The sequence below is a fragment of the Uloborus diversus genome, chromosome 1 (genome assembly GCF_026930045.1).
Source record: "Uloborus diversus isolate 005 chromosome 1, Udiv.v.3.1, whole genome shotgun sequence".
Lineage (NCBI taxonomy): Eukaryota > Metazoa > Arthropoda > Arachnida > Araneae > Uloboridae > Uloborus > Uloborus diversus.
In genome coordinates this window covers 23,807,057-23,821,760 of record NC_072731.1, presented here as the reverse complement: position 1 = coordinate 23,821,760, position 14,704 = coordinate 23,807,057, and the positions used below count along the sequence as shown (strand labels likewise).

Here is a 14,704-nt window from a genome sequence, read left to right as displayed (position 1 = left end):
CTGTGACAAATGAAGGAGGGGATCAAACATTTTGAAAAAAAAAAAAAAAGCGTGATATTGTTTATGAACAGCCCTCCAAGAGCTTTTTTTCAAAAAGGGGTCCGCACTAAATATTGGTCTATGAAAGGGGTCCGGTGTTTATAAAGTTTGAGAAGCTCTGTTCTAGAGTAACAATATATAGGGATTCTTTTGATGACCAAACAAGACCGATAATAGCTCCCACCAAAAAATTGGATCTTATAAGTGAGCAAACTTCGTTGTTATCTGATCGGAAACACTGGCGTAATTCGCTATACAAAACTGAGCAATTTATGACGCTGTGTAAGTTCTGTTAGGTGATAAGAGAAAGCCTCAGAATTGAAAACAACCTCTATTGATGCATCTAAAAGCAGGTGGGGGACAGATTGATCTTTCACTGTTCCCCTTTCCGCTCACTTCCCTTCCCCTTGGTCTCCAGTTTTAGGGTGGGAGTAATAAAGAAAAATCGCTTTGTATGAAAAAAATGAAGATGGTTACAGCCCTTCTCTCGTACCCCGCTTAGGCTTCAATCTGTTAGCAATAAATTCTCCTCCTTGGTCATGAGACTTTCCAGAGGTTTGGCCTCCAATTAATCATTTTACTTTTTGGCTAACTTTCCCAGTAAAAGTTAGATAAAGAAGAAAAAAGCATGAAAGAAAGCTTAATGCATCTTAAAAATTTTGCTAAAAACAAAAAGCCAAAAATGAATAAAATTAAATAAATTTTAAAAATTAAAATTGGAAAGTAGGGTATTGAGATAGGGAAAATGTGTCTGTCAGTCTATCTGTACCCTTCAAATAACATTTGAGTGAATAGTCCAATTCAAACATTTTTTTTTTTTTTTTTGGAAAGATCTTGGTGAGGACACTTCATTCTCATACCTCATTTTTTGATTTGAATAATTTTTTTGTTCAATTTAGTTCAAAAAACTTAACAGTGCCTACAGGGAAATTCAAGGCAAATATAAATCTTGAACTTACAGGTGAATTTGCTTAAAACAAATTTTGTAGAAAAAAACTTTTGAAGAAGAACATGTATAGAAAATATTTTTTGGATTTAAACAATTTTCCGTTCAATTTTGAACAGTTCAAATCTCTTAACATTAGCACCTATGGGGAAACTAAAAGTTAATCTTAATCCTGAACTAAAAGGCAAATTTACTTCAAATTTTGTTGGAAATAGCTATTGTTGAGCAACTCCCTACTCCGACTCCTAGAATTTTAGAGCAGTCGACTCCAACTCCTGTACCCGAAAATTAGTGAGACTCCGACTCCCCAATTCTGACTCCGTAACTTTGGAAAAAAATTAGACACAGAGAATAAAATGACTGCCTCCGACTCTTGGATTTCATATAATTGGTATCAAATTTTGAATGACTTTGTTTATAAATATGTATTGATTTTTTTTTGTATTTTTTATATATTTTGAAATATTTAACATTTGAAATTTAAATGAATGTGACAATTTGTAATATGTTTTTCCAGGTTTCGAAAATATCATGATATTTTCGAAAATACCATAAATATCCAATATTTTGATATATATATCCGATATTTTCAATCAGCACAACCACAAACTAATATCATTCAAAATAGTAAACACAAACTAAGTCTTCAAAATAGTAAGTGCATCCTCAAACCACTCTTTATTTTCTTATATTAATATTGAAACAATATGTAAACTTAAAATTAAGGTTTCTTTCACTATTTATGTTTAATATCACACTTTTCATTTTTATCAATTTTAATGGAGTTAATTTAGAATTAGCTGTTTTACTCATTTTTCTTCTGTTAGCTACTTTTACAGTTATATGATTCAGTAATAAAACATATGCATTAATTGGTGCACAACCATAAGACTTTTTTTTTTTTAAACCAAAGTTTTTAATATTTATTTTTTTGTTTAATATTTATTTTTTGCACTTTTAATCTGAATTTAAATTGTTGCATTGCAAATAAATTTACAAATATAAAATAAAAAAGGAATATTAAATTAATGATGTATTAACACATCATACAAATATAGTACATAACCTTTTGGTTATTTTAATAATAAATGAACAATATTACTATGGTTAATATAACTTTTATAATGAAAATACCATAGTTGAAATAATAAATATTGGAAAACATCAAATCATCATAATATTTTCAAAATAAATATCAGATATATATTGTGTTTATATCATGATACACATTGACTGATATATATTAGTGAACCCTGTTTTTCAAGCATTTCTGCATAAATACAAAACTGAAGTTATAGCACGTAAAGCATAATTGATTAAAAGCACTTAGTAAAAACTTAAATTCCCAAATGGAAACATGCCCAAAATATTAGATTTAAAATTTTTTTTCAAAAATCTCTTCTTGCATTGTGTAAAGGGATGCCTAAGAGTCCTATTTTCATAAAGCAATTCACTATTTTACACTTAGAACATAAAGGCGCATTAAAAGGGTTAATATAAATGACTTTTAACGACTTGTAACAACATGAATTTTAATGAGAATATTAATTTTAAATGACTTTTCCAGGTCTGAAATGTGTTAATTTTTGTCTCATGACTTTCCAGGATTTCCATGACCCATATGAATCCCGTAAAATCAAAGAAACATATTTAGAATAAATGCAGTTCATTTAAAGGGTGGAGAGACTTTTAAGAATGCATAATGAAGCACTTAAAAAAGGCTAAAATACCTTTGAAATAACAAGCATTGTTTCAGTTGCATTTCTGAAACTAGCCATAAACGCTCCCTTTTATGTACAGAAACATTATAAATGTTTTATGTTCTTGCAATGATATATTCTAAGAGGCATTTCTGAGTTTTTGCTCTGTTTCAGCATCAGTAAATGTACTAGCATTTCTTTTTTTTTTTCTCAAAAGGGTCAAAATGAAACTTTGACACACTTCTAGATATGACCCCCTAATTTGGGGTTTTAACAAATTACAATTTTCTTTAAAACTTTATATTACAGTAGAGAACCAATTATCCGGGAAGTTTGGGACCATAGCAATCCCGGATATCTGAATTTCCTGGTTTTCTGGATCGCTAAAAAGAGCTTTTGGCCGATTGTTTATAAAACTTAAATTACTATAATAAATAGTAATACGTATTAAAATAAGAAGAAAAACAGTTCAGAAATGCTTATCAATATCGAAACATTAAAAACTACTAGTGAGAGAATAATTTAAACACCAAAAACCTTAAGTTATTTACCAAGACCTGAGACCTTCATATTCATTTTGAAAAAAGAAAGAAAAATTACCAATTTTCGATGTTTTAAAATGAAAGAGAATGAAGGGAAGGGCACGAAAGGGGTTTTTGAACGTAAATGTGCGATTCTTCTATTACAGTGTATCAGAATTTGTTTTCATGAACGCGTTTTTGTTTTTTTTTTTCACTTTTTGACAAGGTTTGGCGTTAGCGATTATTGATAACTATTGCTTTTGCATTAAGTTAATACCAATTGAAATTAAATTTACGAGTTCCTGCAGCCTTATTACAGTCTTGCGTTTAACGATTTCTAGATTCCACCATCAACTATTCGGAAAACTCGAGAATCGCGGCGATTCACGCGCTTTTGCGACGTCACTTCCGCTCTAAACGGTTTCATTCAATAAAATATTGCATTATAATGTGACAATATTCATTTCTTTAGCTTTCAGTTGGACTAAAACACAAAAATTTCTTTTAGTTCAAGAATACATTCCGGAAATTTTTCCCTTCGTCAAAGACAACCTTTGAAGTTCATTTTTGTAAACATTTTCCCGAGTTATAGATGAGTAATGTGGTATTTATTAAGAAACCGCTCATTTTCTTTTAGGTATTTCAAAGGAAAAAAAAAAAGCTTAGTATTTCAAAAATTGCTGAAAATGCGTATTTTTAAAAAAAAATGGGCCGGCAAAAGGTTGCCGGTTTTCTGGTTTCCCGGTTTTTTGATTCCTGGATAAAAGGTTCTGCACTGTACTACACAGCGCGATGATTTATAAAAATTCAAGGAAGGCTTAAGCATTTCATGAAAATACAGAGGAGCAGTTAGCAAAATAAGTTAGCTTGGGGTCAAAATAATCCCTCCCATAATACCAGTGTTAATCATAAATTTGAATTCATTTACATTGACTGCATTAATATTACATTCTCATTTTTCTTTTATATATTTGTTGGTTTTTGAATAAATTTCAGAATTTTAACGAACATTTTTGTGTCACATAAAATGCATTAGTTCTTACTTTAAAGCATAACACAGTAGAACATCAGCTTTAAATGCCCCATGATGCATGTTTAAATCTTTTAATACAAAACTGAACAATATCAAAATGATAGATTCACTAATTGCATGACTGTTCACTGTTTGCTCGAGTAAGCTACCAATAATCATTGCAAAAATAATGAAAGCACAAAAAAGAAAGAAAAAGCACAATGATGCTTGATAATTGCATCTAGCTTTAAAAAGTTCACAGAAATTTGTATCCTTTTCAATTAGAAAACATATTCTTACATTCTTAATCATAAACTAAAAACATTTTATACAATTTTTAGACTTACTTTTCGAAACCCATAACCAGGAAATAGTTCATTTACAGAAGGTTGAGAAATTAGAAGCATTCCTAGAAGCTCACACACATCAACTATTCGACATCCACCATTTTTGGCAATATCTAAACATTTTTCCAAAGAATAAATAGGAACCTTGGATTTGGAAGCCTGTGAGCTTTCACTGCCTTTTATACCACACCTTAAAAAAGAAATAAGTAATGTTATCTACCAATCATTACATTAGGGACATTGTTGCTAAGTTAAAAATTTAAACTACTTCAGACTTATTTATTGAAAAAAGGAACACATTAAATTGACTTCGAGATCTGCTGAAGCATGTTCTTAGCGTGTCTCACTTGAGCTGCTTGTTTACTTCTTAGAAGAGAATAGGTGCAATCAACAAAGTATTATGAATATAAACAATAAACAGTCAATAAATAAATAAATAAATAAATAAAATAATAATAATAACAATAAAATAAAATAAAATAAAATTTTGAATTTCAAAATAGGTTCTTTTAAATTTTAGTATAAAATGTAATATTGTGTATTATGGTCTTTTACATTTTCTCGCAAAACCCCTATTTTCTGTTCTGTACTACCAACGGTGATCAGCACACTGTTTTCATTAGCTAAGACAAACCCAAACAACACTGAAGATAGACTCTAAGTGCAAAAAGGAAGAAAACAATTGCACACAAATATTTTATTTATAAAAAGATTGCAAAAAGTCAGTATAGAAAGGAATTGAACCATGAAATTACCTTGCTTTCTTTCAGCCATTTTTTAGAGCACTAGGCACAAAAGTCATATCTGCAACTGATCTCAAAATGGGATGTTTTTTACAGTACTAGGGGGCTTCACCACCTGCTTGCTGGGGCTCACCAACCTCCAAAGATTGCTTTGCAATCTTATTTTTTGCAAAGATTTAAATTGTCTATTAGAAAGAATCAAATTAAATCCCCCCCCCCCCCGCCTCCCACCCACTCCAGTAGAAAATAGATAATAAAAAAAAGATTATAATTCGAACACAATCCTGCTGCTATCCGAAGACAAAGAGAATTTGAAGATTCACAACCTAAATATTTTTTAAAAAATGCTTTGAAGAGCACCCTTTCCCGGGTTCCCAAACTAACTTGCACAGATAGAGGTGACTGGAGGGTCCCGGGTTTGATCCTAGCTGATCGAAGATCAAACGTCTTAATTAATGGTGACTGGGGGACATTAAATATACTCGTGGTCACTAAGTCTTCCAAGTCAAACAATACCTCTAGGGGTGGTGGACCAGGGATTGCTCGGTTTCTGGTATGGATCGAAATATCAGAACTGTCTTCAAGGATCCACCCAAATTTTTAAACCAAAAATAGTGGATGGTACGGGGGACCCTGGAGCGAAAAGTGAACAGATATAGGTGTTAAGGGCCTACTGAGCATTGCAAAATTGCAGTTTTTAACATTTGAAAAGTTGCTTTCAATTTTGCGGTGTCTAGTAATATATTTTGCTCTTTAGTTTCAAGCTTGAATTGAGTTGAGCCTTGGATTTTTCACTGAAATATAAACCCTTATATCAGATGTTCTAATTAATTAGGAAAATTGGAACGAGCTTTATTTGATGCAGAAAAAGAATCTCTTTCAAATGACATAGAATGTTAAGGGGTATGGGAAATCTTTCACCCCTTTAATAGGCAATTCGCGCGAAATTTTAGCTTTAAAAAATAATCACAATTTGAAAAATAAAAACTAGGTGCAAACTCTTGGGGCTTGAAGTAATTATGTACTAAATTTCAAAGCTGTAGGTGCTTTGGGGTCTCCTGGACTTAGGCCTGCCACAGACTTCCCTTCTCAATTTCTTTCATTTTTTCCCCCTTAATATATAGAGATTATGCCCTTGTATACTTGATTCAGACGCTACTTTAGCAGAAATTTTCAAAAATATTCTCATTCTGGCACTGCAGGGACTACCTCAAAAAATAAAAGTTCGTCAAGTGACGCATGTTCAGCAATCAGGGAAAAAAGGGTTCAAAATTTCCTATCAATGTGCAAGAAAGAGCAATTTTGTGACTCAAAACTTAAATTTAGACCTCTTAGGATTTTTTAAAATCCCAAAACTTCTGTCATCTTCATATATTAACCAGCAACCAGCATCAGGCAGGCTCTTTCCACATTGACAGCAGCAGGGCCGTCGCCAGGTACATTTGTTTGGGGGGGGGGGGTGTTGAAACTGATTTTGCCGACTGACTCCTAACATTTTGCTGACCCGACAGATACATACGTACACACATTATATATACGTATACACACACACACACACACACACACACACACACACACATATATATATATATATATATATATATATATATATATATATATATATATATAAATATATATATAAATTCAGGGTCTTTGACCAGAATTCGTTACATATTGGAACATGCAATTGTAGACGTACTTCAGTGCTACTAAGGGGATGCATTAATTTGGATTAAAGGCAAGATAGACTGCTGTCCTCCGCTAGGAGGCGCACTCCTGTCCTGAAGACCGAACTGGATCCAGGGCAGTTGGTACCGGAACGCGGACGCGCAACTACCCCCAACGTCAGCTCCTTGCCATTTCTCGTCCCCAACTACAACTTGTAAATACATTGTAAATATCTATGTAAATAGTCAGTCAATAAATAGTGTAACCCGTACCTACAACTGGTGACCCGAACCGAACATGGACCTCCAAGCATTGCAGGAACAACTCGAGGATCTTAAATCAACGGTGCAACGGCAACAACAGCAAATCGTGCTGTATGAGCAGCGTCTGCCGGCAGCGACGAATCCTGCCCCCTCAGCCGACCCCCCCAACTCCATCTGCCGCGTCACGGCGAAACTGCCTCCCTTTTGGCCGGAGAAACCCGCCGTGTGGTTCGCACAAGTCGAATCGCAGTTCCTGCTAGCTAACATCACCCAAGACGCCACGAAGTTCCACCACGTGGTAGCAAACTTGGATAGCCGATATGTGTCGGAGGTGGATGACATCATCATCAATCCCCCCATTTCAGGCATGTATAATCACCTGAAAACAGAGCTCATCCGAAGAATTTCCCTCTCTGAGGAACAGCGCGTTCGCCAGCTCCTCGGACGTGAGGAACTAGGAGACCGGAAACCCTCCCAGTTTCTGCGACATCTGAAATCACTGGCAGGGACAATAGCCATCCAAGACACCCTGCTGCGCTCTTTATGGCTGCAACGTCTTCCCCCTCACGTACAAGCCATCCTGCAAGGACAAGTTTCTCTCCCTGTTGACGTCATGGCAGAGACAGCGGATCGAATCATGGAGATTCCTCTAGCACCGCTCCACAGTTCCGTTCATGCACTCCACCCTGCTGCTTCCCCCCCCCCCCTACCGATTTCGCCGCGCTCAGTGAACAAGTGGAACTTTTATCTCAGCAAGTAGCAACGCTCGAAACCAGTTTCGGCCGGTCAAGTTTTCGCGCTTCCGAAGGGGATTCCCGCGGCAGATCAAGAGATCGCCGATCTAGGGGCCAAGGAAATTCCACCCCTCGTCACTCGCCCGACCCTGCGGCGGTCTGCTTTTATCATCGGCGTTTTCAGGAGAAAGCTCGCCGTTGCACCCAGCCCTGCTCTTTTCAGGGAAACTTCCACGGCAGTCAATAGCGGCAACTACCAACTGCCAATCTGGAGGAAGTCGCCTTCTCGTTACTGATCGCTTCACCAAGCAGCGGTTCCTTATTGATACTGGGTCGGACCTCTGTGCCTACCCCGCTTCCCTCGTGTCAACCCGGCGCCCGGACCCTAACTTCCAGCTGTGTGCAGCGAACGATTCGTCTATCAACACCTATGGAACATTGATGCTCCAATTAGACTTCAACCTGCGCAGAAGTTTTTCTTGGCGATTCGTTGTGGCAGACGTTTCCCTCCCTATCATCGGCTCAGATTTCTTGGCATACTTTCATTTGTTGCCGGACTGTCATTATAAAAGACTGATTGATGGGACCACCGGACTTTCTACCACCGGCCCGCCGTTAAATTCAGAGCAGCCAAGCGTGAAACTCCTCCAAAACAACTCCTCTCACTTTCACGAAATTCTACAGGAATTCCCCGACCTGATTCGACCAGCCGGAGCTGTGCGCCAGGTCCGGCATTCCACTCTGCACTACATTCGGACAACTCCTGGACCTCCGGTTTCCTGTCGTCCACGTCGCCTTGCACCACATCGACTAAAAATCGCTAAGGCCGAATTTTCCCCGACCTGAATCCGCTCGTGATCTCCGACGATTCCTTGGGATGATCAACTTTTACAGACGGTTCCTGCCATACGCCGCATTCTACCAGGCACCTCTTCATGACTCTCTCTTGGGCCTGCGAGGTTCTCAGCCCATCCCTTGGACTCCCCAACTTGAGAAAGCATTTTCCGATTGCAAAGCAGCTCTGTGCAAGACAATGCTCCTGTCACATCCCGCTCCTGAAGCACCCCTGGGGTTATTCACAGATGCATCCACTCTCTCCGTCGGGGCTGCACTAAATCAGTTCATCGACAATACCTGGAAGCCACTTGCATTCTTTTCTAAAAATCTGACATCCAAGCAATCTGAATGGCCGGCTTACTATCGTGAACTTCTAGCCGTTTACAACGCAGTTCAACATTTCCGACACATCCTGGAAGCTCAACACTGCACTATCTACACCGATCACGAGCCGTTAACCTTCGCGTTCCAGCAGAAGCGAGAAAAGCTCCCCCCTGTCCAGCTTAACCAGTTGTCGTTCATTGGGCAGTTTACAACTGATATCCAGCACGTCAGCGGCGCAGACAACGTAGTAGCCGACGCACTCTCCCGGATAGCAGCATTATCGCCTACCCCGGTCAAACTTGAGGACCTCGCCAGGGCACAGGAATCGGACCTAGAGCTGCAGACGCTGATGAATCAAGATTCTGCACTGCAGTTTCGGACAACGGAGTTACCAGGATCCGATGCCAAACTAATCTGCGACGTTTCCACCGGGAAGCCACGCCCCTTTGTACCTGCTCAACTACGCCGCCAGGTTTTTCATTCCTTGCATGGTCTCAGCCACCCTGGAGCTAGGGCTACGGCCCGACTGGTTTCCGCCCGTTTTGTCTGGCCTCGAGTGCAGAGCGACTGTCGATCTTGGACCCGGGCCTGCCTAAGCTGCCAACGATCGAAAATCACTCGCCATACGATGTCCCCCGTGGAACAGTTCGCTCCATCCCCCATCAGATTCAGACACGTGCATACCGACATCATCGGACCCCTCCCCATAGCGAAGTCCTTCCGCTATTGCCTCACCGCGACTGATCGTTTCACACGTTGGACGGAAGTCTGGCCACTAGAAGGCATCACCGCGGAGGAGGTAGCTAACGCTTTCTTCAATGGTTGGATTTCCCGCTTCGGATGTCCCGAAATCGTCACCACCGATCAGGGCCGTCAATTCGAATCGCAGCTCTTCAAACGCTTAGGCATATACACAGGGTTCAAACGCTCGAGAAGCACTAGTTACCACCCTTGTGCCAATGGCATGATTGAGCGGTTCCATCGGCAGCTGAAAGCATCCTTAATGTGCCATTCCGACTCTTCCTGGCTGGAAGCCCTCCCGATAGTGCTCCTCGGCATACGAAGTGCGTTCAAAGCAGATCTGGACGCCTCCCCTGCGGAATTGGTGTATGGAGAGCCTCTTCGTTTACCAGGGGAATTGATAGCACAGACTGCAATAGAGGAGCTCCCGACGGACCCTTCCTCGCTCGTGGACCGACTCCGGAGCCACATGGCTAGGCTGCGGCCGACCCCTGCAACTCGGCACTCCAGGCACACACCTTTCGTCTCCAAGGATCTGGAGAAGTGCTCCCACGTGATGCTGCGGGATGACACCATTCGAGGAGTTCTTCAGCCTCCCTATTCCGGACCCCACCGAGTCGTCCTGCGGCAAGGTAAAACCATTGTCATTAAAGTCGGCACAAAGGACACAAGGGTGAGTCTGGATAGGGTGAAACCCGCCTACTCCTTGGACGACAACAGCAAATGCTTACCTGCTGAGTCGAAACCGCAGAACACCGCTCCGGAGGCTGCCGGAGGTGTAACCACCCGTTCTGGACGTCGTGTCCGTTTCCGGGACATCTTCCAAGCGTAAGCAATGAACTACCAAGGGGGGTGGTGTGGCGCCACCAGCGCCCGCTAGGAGGCGCACTCCTGTCCTGAAGACCGAACTGGATCCAGGGCAGTTGGTACCGGAACGCGGACGCGCAACTACCCCCAACGTCAGCTCCTCGCCATTTCTCGTCAACAACTACAACTTGTAAATACATTGTAAATATCTATGTAAATAGTCAGTCAATAAATAGTGTAACCCGTACCTACACATGCAATTGTAGACGTACTTCAGTGCTACTAAGGGGATGCATTAATTTGGATTAAAGGCAAGATAGACTGCTGTCCTCCGAAAAATTTCTGAAATTGGCATACTAAAAACATGATTTTAGGCTTTGGTTTATGTAAGAAGCAAGAGGATCATGGATTCATTCTCATCTTTTTTTTTTTTGCTGGAGTCAATATGCTTTTTTCTAGAAAAGGTGGTTTTCGGGAGTTCTTCCTTAGAAATTTCTAAAAACAAAGATTTTGTGCCATCTTTATTGACGCGAAGGAAAGGATAGGGGGTTCGGGGACCCTCCCCGAAGGTTTTTCGAAATTAAAGTTTTAAAAACACAGTTTTAGGCTATTTAAGGATACTTTTGGGGAAAGGGTAGGCAGTGACAGATCTACATTTTTTTTCCGAGGCGGGGCAAATATCGAAACTGCCGCCTTTATCCATCTTTCAAGTTTTAAAATTGAGTTTCAACGAAAAAAACATAAAAATAGTGTGATTCTGCCACCTCCTAAAAGTCGACGCCCTTGGCAACCCCCCTCTCCTCCTCCTCTTAAATCCGGCACTGAGGGTAGGTATTTACAGATGTCCAGTGGACAGTGGCAGATTAGCTAGAGAAAACGGCAGTGAGGAATTACAAGGAATTTTGGAGGAGACATTCTGGGGAAATTCGAAAAAAAGAAAAAGAAAATGTACTTTATCCATATAAAATTTAACACATAAGAACATTTTCTACTCAAAAAGTTTTGTAATATAATGGTGAATTAATTATGTTGTACATAATTTTTTGGGGGGGAGGAGGGACCCTCGTGGTAATCATTCGTTTTGGTATCTCTGAGTACATTGATTCTGATTGAACATTTCCATGGCACACAAATAGGGATTTTAAGTATACAAATCAGAGAAATTGCTTTGTGTGGGAGAAATAGTTTGCAAAATGAGTTATATCATGCTAGTAATGTTAAGCTAGAAAAAGTGGTGTTCGGAGATTTCTGCCCCTGAAGATTCTAAAAATGAAACTTTAGACAGTCTTTGACGATGTTTGGGGGAGTTTTAGGCTCAGGAAATTTTTCGAAACTGAAGACTTAAACAGGTGATAGTAAGTCATGTTTGGTTCCGCTGGGGCTCAGGGGCACTCCCTAGGCGATTTTGTGAAATTTAAGTTCCAGAAAGGCAATCATAGACCACTATTGGTGATATTAAGGAAAGGAGAGGGGAATGACATTTTTTAGTGTTGTGGGAAAAGAGTGGATTTCATAGACTCTCCCCGGAAATTTTCTGCGAATGATGTTCGAAAAATGTATTTTTACGCGATCTGCAATGATGTTTGGGGGCTGCCCCCCCGGAAAAATTTTAAGGACTTAAGTCTTGAAAAAAAATTCTCTAGACAACTTTGATGGATTTGGGTAGCTGCGTAGCCAGGGGAGGGGCCCAGCGCCCAGGGAGAAGGACCAAGGGCATAACGCTTCTAAGAGAGCCTATAACCTTGTTTTTCGGCTTTTAATTTCGGAAGATTTTCGGGGCCTAGCCCCCGATTCCCAAGCAGTTCCGTAATGTTTTCAAAAATGGTTTTCGGGTCTTAAGTTTTAAACATTTTTAGGTAAGACCTTCCACTCCTCCCCCTCATCCAACTTAGCAAACCATAGCGTTTACAATGTTCTTAGTAGGTCAGCTCCCAAACACCATATTCAGAAATACTGAAGGAGAAAACATGTCAGCATTTCTATCTTCTAGTTAAGAATATAACTCATGCATAAGTTTTGAGGTTATTTATCACTTTTTAAAATACCCAGACTTAACAAATAGGAGTGTATTGGTGTTTTAAGCAACTATTAATTAATAATTAGCAGATATAAATAATTGGCATTATCTATAATGAAATCAATTTAGCAATTCAATGAAAAATAATTAATGTGATAATCTCCTTGAGGTAAGAACCTAAGAACCTGGGCCTCTTCCGAAATAGAATCTTTGCTACACCACACAATTTAAGAAAGGAGTATCGGCTAGTGTTTCCTCAAGCGTTATTTGAATTGCAGTTCTAAACATATAGTTTTAAACTTTAAACGACTATTTGGTGATGTTAGGAGAAGGTGATACAAAGTGATTTCGATCGAAATTTTTTTGAGCTACTTAACTAAATCATTTTATTTATTAAAAGAAAAAAAGGTAGGAGATCCTCCTCCAGATTTTCTTTTTAAAAAACATTTTAGCTGTTTTACTTTGTCACGACGAAATTTTCAATTTTCACTCTAATGTTTTTAATTGTTTAAAGTACAAAATTATGCAACCTTAAAACAATCTGTTAACATTTTGAACTTACAGACTAAGATAATTTAAAGCTTTTATATTTTAACTTGAGGAAGGGTTAAACGTTTAACATTTTGAATACAAGTGGTATTTTTTAGAGATACCTAATAAGATACCTTTTTTTACTTTTTTTAAATATCAGAAATCCTGAATCTCTTGATAACTTTCATTTTACTTTAATTTTTTATAACTCATTTTTTAAACACTCATTAGAGTTACTGGTGTGACTTTTCTAGACAAGATTTTGAATCTTTTCCTCTATTTGAAACATATTTACCTTATTTTTGCACGGGTGTGCCCTAGGAAGCTATCATGTTTATTTACCTATCGTTTTTTTTTTTTTTTTAAATTGAAACTTGTTATGCAATTCTATAACGCTCTGGCTATTCTTTTTCTCTATTGGTTGAAAAAATGTTTGAAACGTATTTCAGTAGTCTTTGGTTTGGTAAATGGTAATTTTAATGATGTTGTACATGTTTGAATGTTCCTAAATAATATTTTTAAATTGCATTTTCTTCTGAAATTTTAGAGCTAAAAAAAACAAACAAACAAAAAAAAAACATTCATTTGCCCCCCCCCCTTCTTTTTCTTTTCTTATTTGAAACTTTTCACAAAAAATTTTTCATCCCAGCAACTTACTTAGAACTCTTATTTTTTAATATTTAACGGAAGATATATACATATATATATTTATGTAAATGGGGAAAGATTAAAATAATGCTTTGAAAATATTAGTTAAAATAATCATACCTTTTCTGCTGCATTTCAATAAGCTTTTTTTTTTTCTCTCAAATTCAAGTAAAATGCTTTTTCAGATTTTTCCTTACTTGCCACAATGAGAATTATTGTTCATTCACATGAGAATAAAGTTCAAAAACTTTAACTAGTCTTTTTTTTTTCTTTTGAAATTCATAATGAATAAAATAGCTATGCTGGATAGCCACTCAAATCTTCTGCCAAACTCAGGAGCCGGACAAACTCAATGCACTTGTATCTCTTCAAGGCTCCAACACCAATAACCTTCTTTTTCCTTCTTCAGGCAGAAAGTTCACACAGCAGGGGCCGGACAGACCGTCCTAAGCACACAACAACAATTGATCCAACTCTTCTCTAATTTTCCCTCGAGCTCCTAGTTCCAGATTCCAGAGAAAGGTTTTAACAGAAAAGACCCCTGAAGGTCTGACGTTTCTAATGTCACCCCTACACACGATTACGCCACGCCGTCTCCACGACAGCATTTCTGAGTGTTACAATTGGCGGACAAATGTCTTGCTTTAGTTACACAATAAACTTGTGTGGTCGACAAATAGGCATAACCCCTGCGAGTAGAATACTATTTCGGTTTTCACCCGTAAGCCTAGAAAAAGGGGAAACGGTGCTGAATGTGTATTCAGGAGTTCGTTTCAAAATCAAACACTTAAAAATACATACCAATGGGACTTTGTGTTGTAATAAA

At 38.4% G+C, this 14,704-nt stretch overlaps 1 protein-coding gene across 1 annotated transcript in view; it reads right to left on the bottom strand.

Moving 5' to 3' along the window:
• LOC129234486 (E3 ubiquitin-protein ligase RFWD3-like) overlaps positions 1-14,704 on the bottom strand; it is a 56,155-nt gene that overhangs the window by 22,466 nt on the left and 18,985 nt on the right. Inside the window, exon 6 of the mRNA XM_054868484.1 lies at positions 4,566-4,755. Within this exon, the coding sequence (XP_054724459.1) occupies positions 4,566-4,755 (190 nt within the window). The remainder of the gene's footprint in view (positions 1-4,565; positions 4,756-14,704) is intronic.